The sequence below is a fragment of the Cydia splendana genome, chromosome 21, assembly GCF_910591565.1.
Source record: "Cydia splendana chromosome 21, ilCydSple1.2, whole genome shotgun sequence".
Lineage (NCBI taxonomy): Eukaryota > Metazoa > Arthropoda > Insecta > Lepidoptera > Tortricidae > Cydia > Cydia splendana.
In genome coordinates this window covers 10,430,369-10,452,220 of record NC_085980.1, presented here as the reverse complement: position 1 = coordinate 10,452,220, position 21,852 = coordinate 10,430,369, and the positions used below count along the sequence as shown (strand labels likewise).

The following is a 21,852-nucleotide window of genomic DNA, read 5'->3' as shown; positions in this document are numbered from 1 at the left end:
TTTATTGTGCACTACATAGTATAGTAAGAATTACATAGTATAATAAGAATGCGGAAGCATAAGAAAGAAAACAAGTCTAGTTCCAGACAATATGAGTTTAGGTTATGTTGGATGCTACTATTCGAATGCTACTATTCAAATGCTATAGGTAATACAAATATGCCTGTTTTTATACGATTACGATGACAAACGTATGAATAACTTGGCAAATTCCATAACCACGTGTATATACACGTGTTTTTCATATGTAAACAATAGTGTTGTCAATATAAATACAAAGGGAATCACTCGCCATTTTACTGGTCTTCAATTCAAATGTTTCCATCACCTTACCAGTGAGTCATGATCACGCGGTGACTCATCTCTACTAGGATATTGATACCGCGCCCCGTTAAGGACGACACAAAAAACCTGTTCTATTTTCGATTTTCAACGCGTTTTTTGATAGAACTGAGGCTGCGGCGCGTATCAAAGTAAGTTTCCAAGAATGAGATATGTTCAGTTAAATACTCCTAAGTGGGACCGACAGTTTTTACGGAATTAGTAGCTTTAGCTTTAAAGAGTAATATTTTTTTTTAATGTTTGAAAGTTGATGGTTAAAGTACATATTTAAAGACAGCTTAGATACCGTACATTGTCGGTGGTTTACATTCTTCGCCTTATTACAAAGGAAAGGAGTGAGGTACAAAGGTGCAAACATATCTTTGACGTTAACTGTACTTAATGAACACTACCTACATTATTAAAAGTTCCAAAATCGAATCCCATTTTATCTCCTATTAAAGTGAAGTATCGAAGTGAAACTTTCAGATCCTAGATAGATTTCGTCAACATCGCGAATCTAACAGTCATAATACGATCCAAACTTCGCAACCACCAAGCATCGTCCATTCACTTGTGAAAACCGTGACTAAACCGAGCATTATTCTCAGTACGGCACGCACTAGACGGTTTTAGAGACACGTACCTACTCGATATAGATTAACATTGCGTTTAGGACGTAAGCGCCATGTGGTAAGGTGAAACGCCCACATGGCATGTTCAGTGATATGAAATGTGAATGTTAGATGTTGGTTGCGATACCTTATTATTACAATGTTCTCGACAGTTAATTTAGTTAAGGATAATCAGGACTGTTGTGGCTATGCCAATTATATATGCGGATTCGATGTAGTTTTTAGGCTGTACTAAAGTTTGAGACATTTGTTTCACCAATATTCTTCATTTCTTACTTTTTAGGCACAAATAAAGAACCGAAATTTTAGTATGACCCAAATTTAAGCAATTTAGTTATTTCTGTTATATTTCGAGTTATTAAATAAATAATATATGCAACAAAAATAAACACAGATTCACGGACATTTTTTAAACAGGTTATCGAGTAATGTGATCAAAAAAAAATAACATAAGAAATGTAATACATCAAATGGCGCCAAATCATTTGCAAATCGACCCGAAACATTTCACCTCAACATGGCGTTTACGCTATTTATACCCAAAGCATACCGGATCGTAACAGTGTGACGTCGTCGACCCACTTCTGACGTATTTATATAATGTTACACGGAATTAATGCGCGCTACATCGACACGCCTCGATAAGTGATCGGAATAGTTGCGATATCGTCGCCAACCTTCGACGACGCTCAACAATGTCTTTATTTCGTCTAGAGAAGTATTTTTCAACGCCAAAGACATAAGTTTGCATCTAAAACTTAATCGAGGAGCAATTTTGTCCCCAGTCCTATAAGTCTTATTTGTTAGTAAATGTCATCTTCATAAAAATGACGTAAAATTAGATTTCTTGAATGGTTGCAACGTCAGGCACATCATTTTTGTTTGGCATTTGCGTTTAAATGGATTAATGAAAAAAGACAAATTTTAATACATTTGGAAAAAAAAAACGGTTAAGTATATACCTAAATAGTTGACGGAGTTGACCTGCTCAAGTAGGCACTGAGACCAGAAAGCAAGATGTTTGTTTAAAAGCATGTAAAACAAGTTTAAAAATCAATAAAAAAAGGAGCTAACATCGTCTGTGGGTCAATAAAAAATGCCGCTCGAGAGCCTCCGCCGACCTCATTTTTAAAACGCATTTTGGGTAATCTAGTTCAAACTTTATTAACGACGTTTTGGAATAATACGGCAATGGTTACAATGGGATAAATCCCTCAAACTACAGAGGGAGCCCGTTTAATGATCACTTTGGAATCTTTAATGTTACTTCATTGATGAAAATCAAACCGGTTTTCTGGTTCCGATAGTTCTCGTAAACGGGTTTTGCCGACAAAAATGGAAACGTTTGTTGTTTTCTACTTATTGGTTATTTTGAAAAGGCTAAAGAATACCTAAACGAAAATACGAAATGGAGCATATGAGTCAACTCATGTTCACCTCACATCTTCCGTACTAATTTTGTATGGGAGCGCGACCGCTTCAATCAGTTCTGTCCACGTTTATGACATGACACTCATGTAAATTAAAATATCTTCAGAAAATTAGTTCTTAGGATACAAATGAGCCGTGGGCTGTCGTGGTATAAAATGGTATAAGATGTCTCAATGGCATTTGACAAAAAACCGGACAAGTGCGAGTCGGACTCGCCCACCGAGTGTTCCGTATATTTTAGTACCTATTTGTTGTTATAGCGACAACAGAAATACATCATCAGTGAAAATTTTAACTGTCTAGCTATCACGGTTCATGAGATACAGCCTGGTGACAGACAGACGGACGGACGGAATTCTGATCAGATTTACACCATTGCTACAAAACTTAGTTAAAAAATCGTTGAAGCAAAACAAAATGATGAACACAAACCATTCACAGACCGCGAGCGAGGCTGCCGGGTGACGGCGGGGTGGGAGGTTTTCTCCTGCCACGCCTGACCGCGGCAGCTGACTCGTGCCATGGTTCACTATATGGCTCTGATTGTTTTGCTTTACTCAGTATTAGATTAGAGACTATATTACAAAAGGCATAAGGTCCACCGATGTACAGTTAACAGTGTGGGCGATGGTTTATCAAGTACTAAAACCGGACAAGTGCGAGTCTGACTCGCCCACCGAGGGTTCCGCACTTTTTAGTATTTGTTGGTATAGCGGCATCAGAAATACATCATCTCTACTATCACGGCTCATGAGATACAGCCTGGTGACAGACCGACGGACAGACGGACAGTGGAGTCTTAGTAATAGGGTCCCGTTTTTACCCTTTGTGTACGGAACCCCAAAAAATGGTACCAAATGTGTGATGACCTCGCAGTCTTCGCAAACTTAATGCTGTGTCCGTGTTAGTAGAATAGGCTTTATGATACGAATGGTTTTGTGATTTTAGAAGGACAGTGTGAAGTGTCATCGTATATTAGGAGACGAATAAATACTTAAATATCCCAAATTATATATAATATACAGGGTGATTCATGAGACGTGAGCAGGACTAAGCCTGCACCCTCAGTAACTGATAATTGATCGATCACCGTCGTATTTAGGTGAAACAACCACACTTTTTCCTATTTTTTAACTTTTTGGTGAGGGCAAATTTAATTCTCTACAATCATGGTCACCCTACAAGACCCAATTAATAAACATGAAACCTCTTTAACCGTAATGATAGCATTTTGATTACGAAGAAAATAAACTGTCAAACTTGAGTGAGATACGAGTTTTCTAAAGTAACCAGACCGTCATGACATTCAATTTAACACAGAATAACGGTAGTTTAGTATACTAATTTACATGCATGGTCACATGTCGTAAATAAATTAATAACTTTTTTTTCAACACGACTAAAAAATTAACGTTAACCTCACTAATACTGATACGAAACAGTTGCTTATAATTTACGAAATGCGCAGTGTAAGTCCTGCTCACGTCTCCTGAATCACCCTGTATATGTATTTATGAACAATTTTTATAACATTGTTTTGTTCGACAGGGGTTCGCTGCCGTGGCAAGGCCTGAAAGCGATCACCAAGAAACAGAAGTACGAGCGAATCAGCGAGAAAAAGATGTCCACGCCCGTGGAGGTGCTTTGCAAGGTAACATTATTTTATTTACCTTACATACAGAATGACTAAGACCGACTACAGACATTCACGTTTACATCGAAACAGACTTCCATGGATTCTAAGATTAAATTAACTTCTACTTCTTTACATTGTGAACTACCTACTCATTCAGTGAAATGTAACATTTCTTTTGAGTAAATAAAATGTCTTTAACCAGAAATTATGGCGAATTGTGGGAAAAAAACATGATAGTACAGTTCACAAAGTAGGCAAAAATACGAATTTTTGCATTCAATTTTTGCTTGGGCTCTGTTGAGACAGTCAATCACTCGGTAGGTTTGTAATAAAAGTAATACTTACATCAAATAATGTTATAAACTTCATATAAATTTATGGTCGTCTTCCTTCACTATTTTCCTGTTAGGTACTGCATAAATCTAGATAAGGCACTTTCTTAAAGATAAGATATAGATTATAGATAACTAGAAACCATCCAAAAACTGATCCAATGCTTTTAAATTGAGTTTCTGTTTTAAATAAACATTCAAAAGTTAAAAGACCTTGAGTTAATATATTTTTAATAAGGCGTAAGACTTCACACTAGAGATAACCTTTCGAAAACAATTGGCAAAGCTATCTTCACAACACAATCAATTTGAAGACGCGAATGTGTGTTTTTGGAGCGCCCAAGGTCGGTTGTTATGCGACAAGGTTTCGCAGTACAGCGGGTGTTGGATTAGCTTTATCTATCGTGGAAGGTCTTTCTTAACGACAATTAGTTTTGTTCTGACAAATAGGATTAAATAATTGACTCGAACGTTTTTAAATGACTTAAAAAAAGTAAGTATATCTAGAGGTAGTATGACAAAAAAATATTGGACAAGTTGCTTTTGTGTTATGATTAGACTATAATAATGCGCGTTTTTTAGGATTAGAAAAGACGCCGCAAAAGTGAGCTTGTGGTTTTAAATTAGGTACTTTATGCAGTAAAACATGGAAGTTGGAAGTACAATCGTAGTTACGATATTTCAATTCTACACCGAATAAAGTAGCCGAAAATATCACTACTGCACGTGATATCTTTAGCGAGAACACGAAGTATAAAAATATCCTTAATGAGCGTTTCTTTTATTTTTGCCATTTTTATATATACTGTGACCTTTTTTTGCCACTTTTGTGTTATTTCGACTCAGACATCACGAGCTCTTTCGATCCTAATGGGATAAAAAATGTCCCAGAGTTTTTTCCTATTGTGTTACCATTTCCCCATATACTTTGTATGGCGGTAACAAAAAGGAAAGTTTGAAAAATGTTTGGAAATATTAGGACACTTTTTATCTCCTATAAGGATGAAAAGGGCTCACGATCCTGACTAGAAATAACACAAAAGTGGCAAAAAAGGTCACAATGTATAAAAATGGCAAAAAATAAAGGAAACGCTCTAATAGCGTATGCTTTATATGGTACTTAGTTGCTGTTTCACGTCTCATAACAGAAGCTTTTAATGAGACCAGAGTTAGACGTAACCATATAGCGCAAATTACGTGCGAAAGTGGCTGTCATGACTTTAGGCCATTACCATTACACAAAACCACGAGCGGACGTAAAAAACAATCCCGATCTCAAGCGGCTTTCATTAAAAAATGTCGGGTTGCTTTTTACGATTGTGAGTCATTATGTGACGTCATTGTCTTACCCTAGAATGGATACATTGCCTTGGTCACGCTGTAAAATTTGAAAGTAAGCTACATCATTGAAATAGCTCCTTAAAATACAGTCTCACGAGCAATGATAACGTCTTTGTATGAAAGTTTACATAGAAAATGAAACGCATTTGTTAATTTAGGCAGGATAACATTTTGCGTCAGAGATATCTTACGTTATCCACTGTTATATGACACGTTTTATCAAGGTTGATGTAACGCAATATAGCAAATCGATGACTATATTAAACTTGCTGAAACTTCTAAGAACTCCATTATATAAGTAATAATTTATATATTCGAGCACCGTTCAATAATAAATTGAGGATAAACGCAAAAAGCCTAACAACGACACTGCAATCGTTTAAAAGAAAAATATGTATAACTTAGAGTAAAAAAAAGTTTGGTTCCAAGCCAGTTGAAATCATTAATAAGCTGTCGGTGTTTAACTCCACGTAATAAATAGGTACTGTTGAATGCTCCCTATGTAAATGGATTGAATATTTAGGCCGAAAACCCGACTATCGGGTATTTTATGATTTCGTTCCCAGGCCGGACGACCCGATAGTCGAGATCGTGGTACTACTGCTTTATATGACGATTGTTGTGGTCTGGCGCGGACGTTTTGTTTGGCTCGGTGGCAATTAATGTGTTAAAGTACCTAACTATACTTTTGTTCTAACGTATACACTACCCTACCCTCCTTGTTACCATAAATGTGACGTGTCATTTTGTTCCAGGGATTCCCGGCCGAGTTTGCGATGTATCTAAATTACTGCCGCGGCCTGACCTTCGACGAGTCGCCCGACTACATGTATCTCAGACAGGTGTGTACACTACAATTACTGCCACAGCTGTTCGGTGTGTTCAGTGCGTGTACTGTGTACAAGTACATCCTTGGACGCATTTATATATAGTTACAATTTTATCAATGTAAAGGGGTAACACTGGCCAGAATATTGGTGATTGGCCAAGCGCGTGTCTAACACCTTTTTAGACTGTAACTTGTATTGTAGCTTTATAAAGGTGGGGTCTTGGGGCTCATTTCAGGAACAAGCGAAAATGTCTGCGAATAAAATGGTGTTTGAAAGACACTTTCACTATAGTCTTTTGGGTTTCTCGGTATACTATTTTGGTTTTCCATAATACTAAAATGATAGTTAGATTGACTAGTTTACTATCCCATCACCCTGTTTTTGTAACTATTTTGTTCTAAAATGACAGGTCCATAAATTGAGGCGTAACATTTTTTGCAACACAAAGTGATTCTATCATGTTGGATCTTGCATTTCAACGGTCGCACGCTGCCGTTTACCGGTCTTCTGAAACCTGTATTAGTAAACTGTGATGTACGTTAAATGAACAAGTCTCTACATGTTTACGTGACTGTGCCCAATGGAGCTGTTAAAAAACCACCATCGATATTTTTGAATTCTGCAAATTACCTCACTATTATTCCTATACATATGAAGATTTATTTAGCGTATCACTGAATTCATTCCCTTTTCGGGATGGCACGCAAACTATTTGAAAACCTAACCCAGATTAAAGTTGTCTTTAAAACTAGTTTAGGAATGTAACCTTCACACAAACATATCGGTATTCCTACGTTACATGCATGCATTGGCCGCTAAAATTATAACATTAGTGACGTTTTCATCTAAATGCCACATTGTCGGTTGTCCATAAGGTTGATTTCAAATTGAAGCTTTATTTAAATAGCGCCTTATAGACAACCGACAACTCTCCTCTACTCTTTTGGTTGAAAATGCCACATTTATAACCCTTCCTATATTCTGGAACCAACAGCTGTTTCTAGTTTGCAAACTACGTTTTACGGCGAAACATTACCTTACCTAATGGAAACCCGCTTGGCCAAAACAACATCCCATTATAGCCGCGGCCCGCTCGCTATTTTTAGTTTCGGTGATAGTTCGTTCGAATATGGACATCCTATTTTTATAAGCTCTCTATTGACCTGAATGTATCTATGGTGTTATGGTCCCAGATGTTTTATATTGATTATTTTAAAAACTAGGACACAGATAGATTAAAAATGGATCAATACATGAATTGAGGCGATTTACTTTGGGTTGCAATTTAGGCCAGTTGGCATTATTGTCCTTTATTATCAACTGTATATTAAGACCATCGATCACTGGGGAACTAGAAAGGGTAGGGGGAAGCGGGGCAGCTTGGTACACCTTTTTTTGAAATCGATTTTAGGCCTCAAAATGAACTCTAAATATATTTTTTTTGTACTTAGTAGATAACAAATTTACTAAGGTATACAAATTATATATTTTTTTTGTTAAATTTATGGCCAGTAAAAGAGATATATGGATTTTAACAAAAAATGGGATTTGTTCAATTGTGCCCCACCTGCAGGGCACTTTGATATATTACATGGGACACTTTGATACATCGTTTTGGGGTACTTTGGCACATGAATCAAAGTGCCCCGTAAGTGTTTCAAACTGCCCCGCAGAGCACACTTTACAGATCAACTCAGTTAGCTGACCAGTAGTAAACTTTTTAAACATTACAAAACGTCTATTAAGTGCGGTGCTATTAGAACATACTACAGTTATTAAGCAGGTGCACTAAAACTACAAAAAAAAAACTTTTAATGAAATCGGTGTCAGTTTTTCACAAAAAGCTACTTTGGTTGTTTTAACTTTTCTTTGTCAATTTTTTTTTTCTCTTTGTACGTTCGCACTATTCAGTAAAAAAAAATTTCACAACAAAAAAACTGGCAAGGGCACTTAGATACACTAGAGGGGCACTTTGACATGTTCAAAACTGCCCCAATCTTTATTGTACCAAAGTACCCCAATGGTCAAATAAATGAAAAATAATTTATTAAAAATATACCATTAAGTATTACTTTAAAATAATAAGCTTACTCTATTACTGAATAAACGTACTAAGCGGTCATTATGATGTTCATCCGGTAAAGTCTAAAATTTCGCACCACAACTCGAAAAAAAAATCATAGTTTATTTACTATGCGACCGCGGAAACACGTTTTCACGCACTAAGCGGCAACGGCTGGCAGGAGAGATGTGCCGAAGCTGGTACCTCACTCACACATACAAAGCCACGTTTTAGTGTTGCAGAAGGTGAACATAAGTTTTTAGTTAAGGAATTAGTGGTGGGCACAAGGGGCAGTTTGGAACTGCCCCTTGTGCCTATCTGCCCCGCTTCCCCCTATGTAGAAATTTTCGATAAGCTACACACTAGAAGAACATCGCATCCCGGGCGATAACTCGTAAAGTGGTCAAGGACGATGTGTAATGAACCTTCGTGGACGTCAGCTGCCGCTCCGTTGGTGGGTTGAGGAACGACAGCAACCCAAACACGTAAAATCGAGACCGCTTCAAGTTTACGACCAGCACCTCTAGCACAACTGGCCGCGACAGGCGCGAGAAGAGACAGATCGGCGCGACTTGGCGGCTTGTCGCGTGTTGGCAGCACAACTCACGCGCGAGAGCCGCGACAAACTCGCGATCAGGTGTCACTGTCAGAAAATGACAACGATCGCGACTTTGAACTAAAATCCGTAGCACAACTGCCTATTTTGAGACAAAATATTCTCTCGGCTTTATGTCAATCCGCGAGTCGAAGTCTACGCGACTTTATAACGCGACTCGCTCTCGCGGGTGGTTTGCTTGTACTTTTTTAACTGAACTCATGATAATTATAACTTAAAAACAAGTTTCATATATTATGTAATAATATAATTTGTATAATTACTTATTGCCCTAAGGGATAAGGAAGTAGGGAACAATCACTAAATGCGCTTTACGCACTCTTATATCGATTATGCACGGTGATACCTACAAGTACCACAACACACCCATCATGTTTACAACTTTAATTTCAAACAGCTAGCTTGTAGGTACTAAATTAAGTAAATAGGTACATATGTAGGATTTTTTAAATTTCAATTCAGGTTCGTAAGTTTGTAAAAGTATAATCCTAAGACTTCCTTACACAAAACTTTCATCAACCTAACAACTAACAACGGAGCCCGCTTGCTTGTACATAAACGAAGCCGATGAGGTGGGTTGTGTGTTCAACTGTTCAAAACAAACTATCCAACTTATTAAGTAATTTAGTAGTAAGTAGTTAACTTATTATTATTAAGTATATAAGCCTTAGTAGTAGTATTTAGGATCACGGTTAGATGTCTAATTTCAACAATCTCTTACTATTTAGGTACCGTTTGGAACCTTCCTCGACTTCAACAAAACATACCTACATGTGGCCTGTGCCCGCTGCGTCGTACTGTAACAGAATGATGTAATACGTGGCTGTAACAGGATCATGTCCGGCTCAAAATCATGCTTTGTATGAAATATTATCAGTCATCACCCACTAAACCATTCCGTCCCCTGCCAACACCATACCGTGACGTGACTGGACCGACCCGACCAACAATATTTTGAAGGAGTCGTTACGCTCATGTCATAGCTGCGTAGCATAGGTACGGTTATCATATGGTCTACTCTACCATATTGAAACTCCTCTAGATCATACCCGCGTTCTAGATGTTTCACTTCATGTTTGACAGGGTCTGATACGATCATGCTATGATACGTTGCTGTCAGCATTAAGTATGAAGTGGGCCTTGGGGAGCTAATCATGGCTTCTAGGAGTTGTAGGTACCTACCTACTTTATTTTTGTTTCATTTCAGGTAAAAAATACAGGAGTGAAAAAAAAACAATATTTAAATTAATAATATATTGCTTTGCCTTATATATATTCTTGCAATATTCGACTTCTTATTATTAAACCTAATATATTATTAACATCTAGAACCACAATAGAGAAATTGTAAGAACCTTCCTTATTACCCTTGAAAAGTATTTTCTCTCTTCCTTTTTCTTCGACATGCGGCGTAGGACAATTAAATATCACCCTGGAAAGAAAATTGGTTTGTAAACAAAAAAATAAAATATGGTCGTGACTTCATCGAGGACTGTGAAATAAGCTTTTCATATCAATTTGTCAAATCATAAACAATTACACAGTACACATACACACAAATGCCATCCATTATTGGCACAATATTTGCTTATGAAAGCAGAAAAATATAAATGATCGTATTAGATTCATAATTGTTACATATTTGCCGTAACTTATTTTTAAAATGTGTTTTTCAATTAAAAGACACATCAAGATTGTTTACCTATTTCTAATGCTAAAAAAACGAACTATAGATAGGTACGCCATAACCATTATGGTTATTATAATAGTTCACTTCCTCGGTGGTGTTCTTAAAGCTAAAGCGCTTCTCACATCTTAGTGACTTTAGAAACGGGGACAGCTCCGCGTTTGAAACCTAAAAGCTTGCCTAGTGTGTTTCTTTTCCTGACTCTCCACTTCGGGGCCCGTTGGCACGTTCCTGTTAACAATATTTTCCTTTGGGTGCTGGGATATCAATCGTGTCTAGGATAATGCTGGACTTATTCTGAAAAAAAAACACAATTTACAACAGGAATATGAGAACTAAAACCAATAATAGCAATTCCATTAATTATAGTTATTTACAAAAATATTTTATTTAAAGGTTTATTAAACAGAAATTAAAAAACAATATATATTTTAAGGAATATTATCAAAATTTAGTATATAAGGCTCTATTACTTACATTTTTTTTCATATTTTTTCTCGTAATTAAATGTTGACAAAATTTGAAAGTTCCTTGACTTTGACAGGAAAAACTTAACCATCGACAATAAACTAGATTTTTTACCACCAAAGAACGAATGAAATAGCGCAACCCTGTTTCCGATTCAGTGTTGTCACATGTAAATAGCATTTATGTTTAGACTTTGATTCCATCGGGGAACACTGATGAGTCGCGCCGCGACTTTGAGTTCTCTACGCGGCTGTTGCAGTCGCGGGTACAAGTTGTGCTACGGAAATCGACAGATTTGACAGCCGCGGGAATGACGACTCGAGTCGCGGTCTAAGTCGCGGATGCAAGATGTGCTAGAGGTGCTGTTGAGTTCTAGGTTGGAATAAGAGGTTTTAAAATATAATGAAGTGTGTAGGATGCAATTTAATAGTGATGTTATCGGCGTAAAATTTTACATATTAAATTACATCTCGCGCTCTTCGTGCGCTTTGTATTGTAGTGTATAATATGTGTGTTTTCCAGTTGTTCCGCATCCTGTTCCGCACGATGAACTACCAGTACGACTACACGTTCGACTGGACGATCCTGCGCCAGCGCAAGCAGCACATGGAGGCGGGCGCCGCGCCGCCCGACCGCCGCTCCCCCTCCGTGCAGCGCCGCGCGCAGCAGCAGCCGCCGCAGCCGCCGCCCAACAACGAGGTACGCCACAACATTCCCACAAGGGCCACTTGCACCATCCCACTAACCCGGGGTTAACCGTTTAAACATCCAGTTACCATGGTTACCAGTACTATTTGACACTGGGTTAACGGTTCAACCGGTTAACCCCGGGTTAGTGGGATGGTGCAAGTGGGGCCAAGCATCCCCAATTCGTAGGAAACACGAACTGCGAGAAACACGTCTTGCTCTTCTGCCGGTCACGATCGTCAAATGTGCACGCTAATAGTTCGGTTGTGGCTCATCCCGCGTTCGACACATCAATAGGCGGGTCCCATACAGAAAGCAATATCCTCGCGATTCGGCTCGTTTTGTGTAAACCCATTAAATACTCAGGTTTTGTAACTTGTTTAGTATAATAGCAATGATCCCAATAACCAGTTCCTCCGCCTTTCCTTTCCTACCTTTTCTAATTAATCTTATCTTACAGGCAGATATTAACAAAACAGTGATATAAAGTAATAACTGTCAAAATTCTGATCAGATTAACACCATCGCTGCAAGACTTAGTTAAAAAATAGTTGAAGCAAAACAAAATGATGAACACAAACCATTCACAGACCGCGAGCGAGGCTACCGGGGGACGGCGGGGTGGGAGGTTTTCTCCTACCACGCCTGACCGCGGCAGCTGACTCGTGCCATGGTTCACTATATGGCTCTGATTGTTTTGCTTTACTAGTTATTGACATAGTTGAGTCAAAGACATTTCTGAAAAAGGTTTCTACAATAAAAATTATCGACTGTGGTACTGGTAATATGTACAAACAGCAACACTCCTAACTGTACATCGGTGGACCTTATTACAAAAGGCATAAGGTCTACCGATGTACAGTTAACAGTGTGAGCTATGGTATATCAAATCACATTATTCTATTTAAGTCTCAAGTACTAAAAAATGTATTCTGCCTGTGAAGATACAACGTTAAAATTGGCTTTTATTTTCTTAACTTCTGCGAAATCGACTCCACACTCGCGTTCGCGGCTTCGCGCCGCGAATCACGCACGAGTGTGGAGGGGGCTTTACAAAATCTGCTCTGCTCTGCACTGCGCTGCGTGAACTGCGTCGCCTGCGCCTCAGCATACAGCCTTAGCGGGGCCGGGGCCTGCGATCCCTATAGGAAAGACTCGAACTAGTTAAGCATAAAGTAAAATGTGGAGGACCCAGTTGCTTCAGTGGAAATGAATCCTACTGACACTTTGATAAACTTCCCTTCCTATTCCCTTTCCCTAGGTAAAGTCAGTGAACGCCAACGAAGCTTCGAAGCAAGCGATCAAGCAGTCCATCAGTCAAGTCAAGAAAAAAGCCACACCGATATCCTAAACATTCCCAACATCCCTGAATATCACTGAATATATATGGAGATGATACCGCCATCTAAGATTATACGCAACAAATTCTAGTTTTTTGGCGATATATAGCATTGGGTTTACTAGGGAAATTGATTTTTTGGTATTCTATTTAGGTCTGTTTTATACTAACTACGTTTTATCTGACAAAAATGATTATTAATTAAAAATTTGATTTGTTTGTATGTGTTAAACAAATAAGGGGACTTGGTTAGGTTCCTGATCGAGTACTAATACAGGTACCATGGGAGCAACGAAACACAACGGAGGAAAAGAATTGGTCTCTACTAATGTTGACTCTGACACCGTAAGATTGTGAACCCGTTAGTTTATAATCTAACGTAGGTTAGGTTAGGTTAGATCGTAATCTCCTTACCGTCAGTTTATAATTTAACTAGCGAGATTATAAACTGACGAGTGTTTACAATTTTACGGTGACAACTCCATTGATTGGCTCCTTAAAGCTTATTGAAAGGCAGACGAGACACGTCTGTATCATGTCCTTTTCCTCCTTACACGAAAATTAAACATGTAGGTTATTTCTATTCTATTTCCAGGTCATAGATAATTTCTGAAAAAAAAAAAATCTGTCCTTCCCCAGGATTCAAACTAGTCTAGATCTGTTCAGCGGTTTAAGCTGGAAAAGTCAAACAGACTACGTTAACAAAACTTCCGTGAGACACAGACATATTAAATATATTAAAAAACGGGTCACTCACGTATTTTAAGTCAAAAAACGACCTGATGACACTCCTCGGTACGGAGTGAAACATGTCGAGCGTTTTTCGACTTAAAATACGAGAGTGACCCGTTTTTTAATATATTTAACAGACTACGTTACTTTGGTATTTATAATTTTCGTGGAAATAGGGATTTTTGTAGGTTTAACCGAAATCTTTACGCTCGTTTATTGTAACAAGATTTTATTACTATTTGTCTTATAACGGTATTCGATCAGGAAGCTACCAACGGTTGATTTTACATAATTTAAATGAGTTACCGGCTATAGCTTTGTACGATACTGTGATCGGAAGCGTGTATGTTTGTATGTGTGCGTATCTGTTGTAAATTTTTACTTTATAAGTTATAGAGAAATATTGAATATACGTTCATTTTACTCAATTGTAATGTATACTTATTACTTATAAATATAATTAGTTAATTTTCAAAAACGAACAGAGTTCTATTTCGTTTTAGGCGTTTTTTGACACTATTTATTTACTAATGTCATGACAATAAAGTGTCTAGATCTAGAAAAATTGAATAAATTACAAAATGAGTGCCGATTTGCTCTTAAAAAATATAGTTTTTGTGAATTAAGGCGCATCTATACGACGAAACGTCGGCATGTTAATTTTGTATAAATTAATTAAAAATATGCAAAAGATAACCGCTTTTCCTTGCATCGTTAATTAGTCAGGGTATGAGCCAAAGTGAATACAGGTAAATAGTTTACTAAAGATAATGTTTACGTAGCAATCACAGTACAAGTCAGAAGTAGGTATGTAATTTAATTACTGCGTAGTTTGAGACTCATATGTATATGTCGCGAAGGGTATTTGAGTATTTAATATTAGATTAAAGATTACTCATATGAATGTGTTTTTTTACTTATATAGCGTCTGTCTAAGATGGTTATACATAGGTCATAATCATAAGAGATTCATTAATTATCAAACGAGTATTTTATTTTTGAGTCTTATTATTTGTTTCATGTGTATTTACCTTAATAAAAGTACATAATTATTTTCGCACTCATCGTTCAAGCCTTAGTTAAATTAGAACTTTGTGGATTTCAATTTTTCAATATTCTATGATATTATGTATCGAAGCTGTTTGTTGTTTCACTAACATTCCGTTTTCTTTTCCAGTGAAAGAGATTACGACGTTCGACAGCCACGGGCGGTCCGGCGAAAAAGAGAACGCGATAGCATTCGCGTGCGTGTGCGTGTGTGACTGTGTGTTTGTGTGTGTGACCGTGCGACGCGCGTCGTGTCGAGCGTCAACAGCGTCCAGCGTCAAGCGTAACGTCGAGCGTCTAATCTACCGGCAAACGTCGGCGGCTTTATTATATTACAAGAGGCCTTTGTTTAAAACACTGTCTCTCCGTCATAGGGCGGATTTGTTTTATTTTACGATTATTATAAACGTATTAAACTTCGGTGACTAACTTTAGACGTGTAGACTAGCGGCCAAATCCAATCTAATACAAAATACATAACAACCGTTATGATTTTCAGTCGTTATTGTGCATTGGGTTTGATCGCCAGCGGGTATGATGTAATATAGCTCCGAAATGTTCGGTTCGTATTAAGAATTTAAGATCCATGAATCATTGGAATGCATTTTTCGAAAGAATAAAACTATGTAAGATGTAAAGTAACATGTAACGCCGGGCAGGCGTCGGGTAGACAGTTAATCGCTCTCAATATTTAGTTAGTTTCGATGTTAGTTTCTTTTTCTAATTAGCTAGTGTTTACATTGAATTTATTGTATAATTACTAACTGGCGATGTATTTCAGCAATACTCTGTACATATACACGATGGTTGAGATACGGCGGCAGAAAAGACGATATTGGCTAAAAATGTTCATTAAAAATTTAATGATTACTAATTATAAATAGGATTCTGTATTGAAATAAAAAAAAATGTAAAAGATTCGAAAAAAATATACTTAGAATAAGTAACTGATCGAATTCTTGAAGCTACGCGCGCGGTGTACCCGCTCGGCGAAACTTCACATTGTAAATATGAAATGACCGCGCGCGAAGCTCCGGAAAAAGAATTGGTACATTGCGTATCGTATATTTTAAAGCGAGATAAAAAAATTGTAAATATAAGACAGTGTTCATTTTAACTGTTATTTTTTTAAGAACACGCTAACATTTTTGAACTGACGATGTTTCGTGACACTGACGCGACAGCCGGAGATGATATTTTTATATTGAACCAACCCGATAGCACTCGACCCGCAGCCATGCTTCCATAGTAACCTAACTTGTGTCACGAGACGTCGAGTATCGTAAGTTACAATAAGTGTAAGGCCTGAGTGGATGCTCGAAGCGGAACGTTCGGCGGGGCGTGCAGCGTGGCGTCGGGCTCACAAGTGATTTGAGCAGCGTGCACTAAGGCCGCTCCTATACGTTTGCATTTGTTTAACATGCACGCCGCACGCCCCGCCCCGCTGCACGCTCAACTCGAGCGTCCACTCAGGCCTTACAATATGAGGATGTATGTAATATAAGAGATCTTGAGTGGTTATGAGTAGGGGGGTCTACTGGGGACGGGGAGGGCCTCGCCTTCATTTGACTATGGAATTTGTGACGCCTCGTGATAAAATGGATCTCAATATTCCTTTTTTATATTAACTTGCGATGGTAATCGTCAATAGTGTATCGGCCTAGGCGCTTCCCGTCCCCAGTGGACTGAGTATACTCAGTGTACTGCACTTTTAACTATAAATAAAATTAATGAATAAAAAAATAAACGAGTAATTTAATTTGTATTTCTTGACTTTGGTTTACCTCTACGTACCCTACGTCTGCATCGAACAAGCTCAAAATATGCACCATCTATCTATATAATGATAATGCCAATGATGGATATTGTTCAGTGATAACTGATAACTAGGTATTTTACCCTATACATGTTTAGGATAAGGCGCTTAGAACACTGGATACGATTCGCACGTCGTTCCGATGTGCGAGCGGGATGTCACTTACGCGAGACAACGCTATGTTGTCTCGCTCAAACATCGGAGCTCTGCTTTAGGTTGTATGCGGTAAGAAAAACATCGATACACATTTTACACTTTATTTAACATCATTCTTTATAACAATAATTTCACGTAAGCCCGTCGGGCACAGAATGAACACCTAGTCTAACGGCAACATACAAAAACATCGATTCAGAACAGTTATTATAACGAATTGGGGTACAGGATAATACTGAAAAGTTAAAACATTGCTCATCTAAAAGTGCAAAGGCTCATCACTGGATTAATGTTGTATTAAGCAGAAACGTCTGCAAATGACGCAATTGCCTTAATTTATAGCCGGAGAGCTAGCCACGGCAATAGGTATGCGATTTATAGAGCAACGAAATCCCTCTAGTTAGTGTGCCATACTATAATTATTAATTAATTCGGGCGCCTGGCAGCTGTTAGCTGCTAGAGGAAGATCACGAGCAAATTGCACCTGACTCACAATCTATGCGTAAAGCAATTGTGAGTACTTCCTGCAGGCGCACAAGTGATTGTGTATTTTCATCACCTGGCACTACTTTTCCCCTAAATAAAACGCCTGGCATTGTTATAATTGAATTAAATACATAATTAGCTATTATATCACACCAAACAGAGCTCTATAAATTGCACACCTTCAATTGATTTTACAACCACTTGTTGCCCATCCACTCCCACACCCACCGCTAGACAGCTGCCAGGCGCCCGGATTAATTAATAATGATAGTATGGCATACTAACTAGAGGGATTTCGTTGCTCTATAAATTGCATACCTATTGCCGTGGCTAGCTCTTAGACCATAAAATGTGAGACGCAATACACATTAGACAAAGAAATTGTATTGTATAGGTGCAATAACACCCTAAGGCCCTCATGGTGAAAATATTCGCTGACCCGGGTGTAATCTCGGTGACTCCGATCAAAGAGAATAGATAGTATAGACGGGTCCTGTCATAGTAAATTTTGTAGTCACAGTAAATTTACTGCCATCTATCGACACACGACTAAAACTCAAAATGAAAACGTATAAAACTATCGAAAAAAAATATATATATGGATAAATTATTTTATTATTTTTATATCATTTTGACCCATGTTCATTCACTGATACCTATGTGTTAAAATTGTTAAATATGAAACGGTGTCGTCAACGCCATCTAGCCGACCATAGGCCAGAGGTGTGTGCGTCATCTATCCGAGAATTACTTTTTCTTGATTTCCGAGGCACGTTTTTTTCTTAGACTTTATTCATCTTATACGGAGTTACATATGTCTTTGCTCCGATGGCGGATTTATCAGTACCGCTACTTGACACTAGATGTCAAGAGTGTCGCGACAAATGAAAAATGTATTGCTCAACATTTCGCAACATTACGAGCGCAAGGAGTTGAAAATAGAGTTCCGTTGCAGACCCGCACCTTATCGTTGATTTAGCGAGTCCTTTGCACTTTCAGTTCAAATAAGTACCTATAATAACAAGTGTAAAGTTAGATAACAAATGAATTTGAAACCATTTTTAATTTCAATCATTTAAAGTTAGTTTTCATTGAAACGTAACTATAGCCGGTCAAACAAGTTGTCAGTAGAAAAAGGCGCGATATTCATATTTTCTATGGTTCGATAACTCTTTTTTGCCGCTCTTTTCTACTGACGGAAATGGCTTGACGAGTATAGTGAATGTAAGGGTAAGTTGAAAAGCAACGCTAAATATTATTTGACGCGAGACACGAACATTAAACATTTGAAAGGAGTTTAACAGGTGATTGATAAAGCTGTTAGGCACATTTATATTAATCTCATGTCAATACAATATTGGCTATGTGCGTGACTGTGGCCGGGTCTTTAACCTGTTGACCGCCGAAGACGTCTACTGACGCGCGCGGTTTCAGCCTTCGTGGATTCCTACAAGGTTCAGGATGACACTCCGCGCACGATAGGCGGCGCGTTTAAAGGGTTAAAGGAATAAATGATTTGACAGCTGTATGAGTAATCCTCTCCGACAACCAGTGGCGGATTTGCAGTGTTGGCCGCCCTAGGCCCCAAGCCCTGTGCCCCTGTGGTAACTACTAGCCGCCCCTTTCTCAGCACCCATCTATTGACTGCCGCCTTGCTGCCGCCCCTAATATCTTGCCGCTCTAGGCCTACTGGGCCTTAGGGCAAATCAGCCCCTGCCGACAACTACTATTAACATTTAATGCCACAACGTGCGCTGTGAATGGTTTCGACTTTTGTTACCGGCACTTTGTCCACAGTCAATATTACGTATTTATTATGTATGATCATGTACGAAATTCCTCGCGATTTTCCGATTTTCATAATCGACTAATATAAATGTGCTTACAAGGTATACAAGGTAGCTAAAATACAATGCTATAGTACAATCATAAGGTACGAATGACTAGTATGATTACAGCCTATTTTGCTAAAGCGATTATACTATGCTTTTATAATCCCGTACCGTACACAATATTACAAAACTGTCTTAGAAAAACAACTGTGTTACACTATTTATTTTATTAAGTGCTGAATTTGTGTTGAAGCTACGAACACCATAGTATATCTGTTACGTATGTCTAGAATAGTAAAGAGGGAAAAGTAGACGAGTCTTTATAAATGCAATGCGTACCGATCCTTTATAAATTATAAAACTAGTTTCACAGTAACATTATGGTGCTTTACCGTACTAGTGCGATAATTAGCTCATTACGTAACTATGTCAAAAAGGGCCATATGTACTTTAAAACGTTGTACGATACATGTGCGAATAGGTAATTCGCAACGAGTGGCGATAAATTAAAACACAATATTTTTCACACTTATATCGTAATGTACTATTTATCGCACATGTACTACTTACCTCTACTGTTCGGCAGTGCTATGGTACAGGATGCAGTATCAAGACTCTCTACTTTTATCTTTTTACTGCGATTTACTTGAAAATGCCGTTAACTGATCTCGCATAGTTATTATTCACAGTTTAAGCGGCTAAATAAACGTCACTTATCGTAAATAGGATATGAATAAAGCTCTGTCTTAGTAGAAAACATCTATAACACTAAACTACTGATTTTGAACGACCCCACACTATAGGGTCTCTCGAGCGTCGGCGTCTAGTCAACTCTATGGCTACTGCTCGACGTAAAGGCCGTAACACACTATCGCATCGCACCAAGGTCATTGTGCGACGCACCGATAAGTAAGAGCGAGAAAGAGATATCGCTTTCTCGCTCTTACTTATGGGTGCGTCGCACAATGACCGTGGTGCGGTGCGATAGTCTGTTACCACTATAACGTTGACGCAACTGCGCAGCGACGCCATAATTCGTAGCCCTGACTAGACGCCGACGCTCAAAAGACGCTTAGTGTGGGGTGGCCCTATACTACTGCGATTCACTTGATATTTCAAAAGCGCGAGCGTTTTTAAATAATTTTGCTCTAGATAACTCAGAGTATAAAATAATCAGAAGATAAGTTTATTATTTATCATTCAAATAGGTACAGTCAATAACAGAGCTATGAATACAGGCAAAGTGCCAAAAATATGTATACACGACCTTAATGTGCGGGCAATAAAGTACTGTATACTTATTTTTGACACTTTGCCTGTATTCATAGCTCTGTTGTTGACTGTACAAGGAGGCTAAGTTTTATCTATAATGGTCCACTACTGTGTATTTTGTTCTTATGATTAGGTATTGGCTGGTGGCGCAGCCGAAATATAATTTACAATATGCGAACCATGCAGAGAAGAATTAGTGTTATATTTTACATTAAATTTTTTTCCAGAAAAGATCCATCAATGAAATAGGTACCTTTAAACTTTGACACTTTGGTCTTATGAATTTTTACTCAGCTTCCCTCTACAATCCCTCATTTTGAATGTAGATATTTAATCAATTAATTCTTAACCCCTCGAGTCCAGTGTCAGCCATTAACTATGTCCAACACTTCTAAGTCCCAGGGGATTATGATTTTTCATGCATTTTGTATGAAATCACGTGTGCGAAATCGCATCCGTAGGACACAGAGGAGTCATAGGTAACTTTTCTGCCGAAGCGTTGTCACGTCCACGGGACTCGAGAGATTCTTCAAACGGTACTCCCATTCGACTGACGATTCCTTTCTGAAACAGATTTACGCATTTACACGTTCCTATAATTCATCCAAGTTCATAATAATTTTACTGTACCATATAATCCATTACATTTCCATCGATTTTATAATAAACGATAACATTTCACGTTTACTCGCGATTTCTTACGCAGTAATAATTGATTTCACATCAAATTGACATTGATAATTGAAGCAAGATGTTGAATTCTGCCGTCGTGTCATTTTGGATCAGGTTTAACCTAGGTCGTGAACTTAAAAGTTGAGCCTAGGGGGTCGAGTCTGGCCAATATACATATGTCCTTAAAATGCCTTTCACGTAGTTTTAGTTATTTCAGTTTTGTTACTCTCGTTCGCATTATTTTCTGTAAATAGGTACCTATATAATCTTGCAGGATACTTAATTTTGTAGGTTTTTTTAAATTGGCATAGTGTTTAGGTCACATTGAAATTGCCTTTCCCAGACTCAACTTTTAGTCTTTTGTCTAGGAGTCTAGTCGCTATCTAGACTTTTGTTTCCTGTCCGTTTTACATTAAATTTAGGTATTATTTCTTTGACTAATGCCTACAGGTTT

At 38.0% G+C, this 21,852-nt stretch overlaps 1 protein-coding gene across 4 annotated transcripts in view; it reads left to right on the top strand.

Annotated features, from left to right (window-relative positions):
• The window catches only part of LOC134801038 (casein kinase I-like), a 35,277-nt gene extending 18,348 nt beyond the window's left edge, over nt 1-16,929 (top strand). For 3 of the 4 annotated variants that reach the window (XM_063773552.1, XM_063773553.1, XM_063773551.1), the window contains exons 6-9: nt 3,936-4,038; nt 6,452-6,538; nt 11,882-12,058; nt 13,308-14,813. In XM_063773552.1, coding sequence (XP_063629622.1) covers nt 3,936-4,038; nt 6,452-6,538; nt 11,882-12,058; nt 13,308-13,397 — 457 coding nt within the window. In that variant the 3' untranslated portion in view covers nt 13,398-14,813. Of the gene's footprint in view, nt 1-3,935; nt 4,039-6,451; nt 6,539-11,881; nt 12,059-13,307; nt 14,814-15,294 lie in introns of those variants that run through there. The other variant, XM_063773554.1, reaches the window with a different exon arrangement.
• Nucleotides 16,930-21,852: the final 4,923 nt, after the last annotated feature.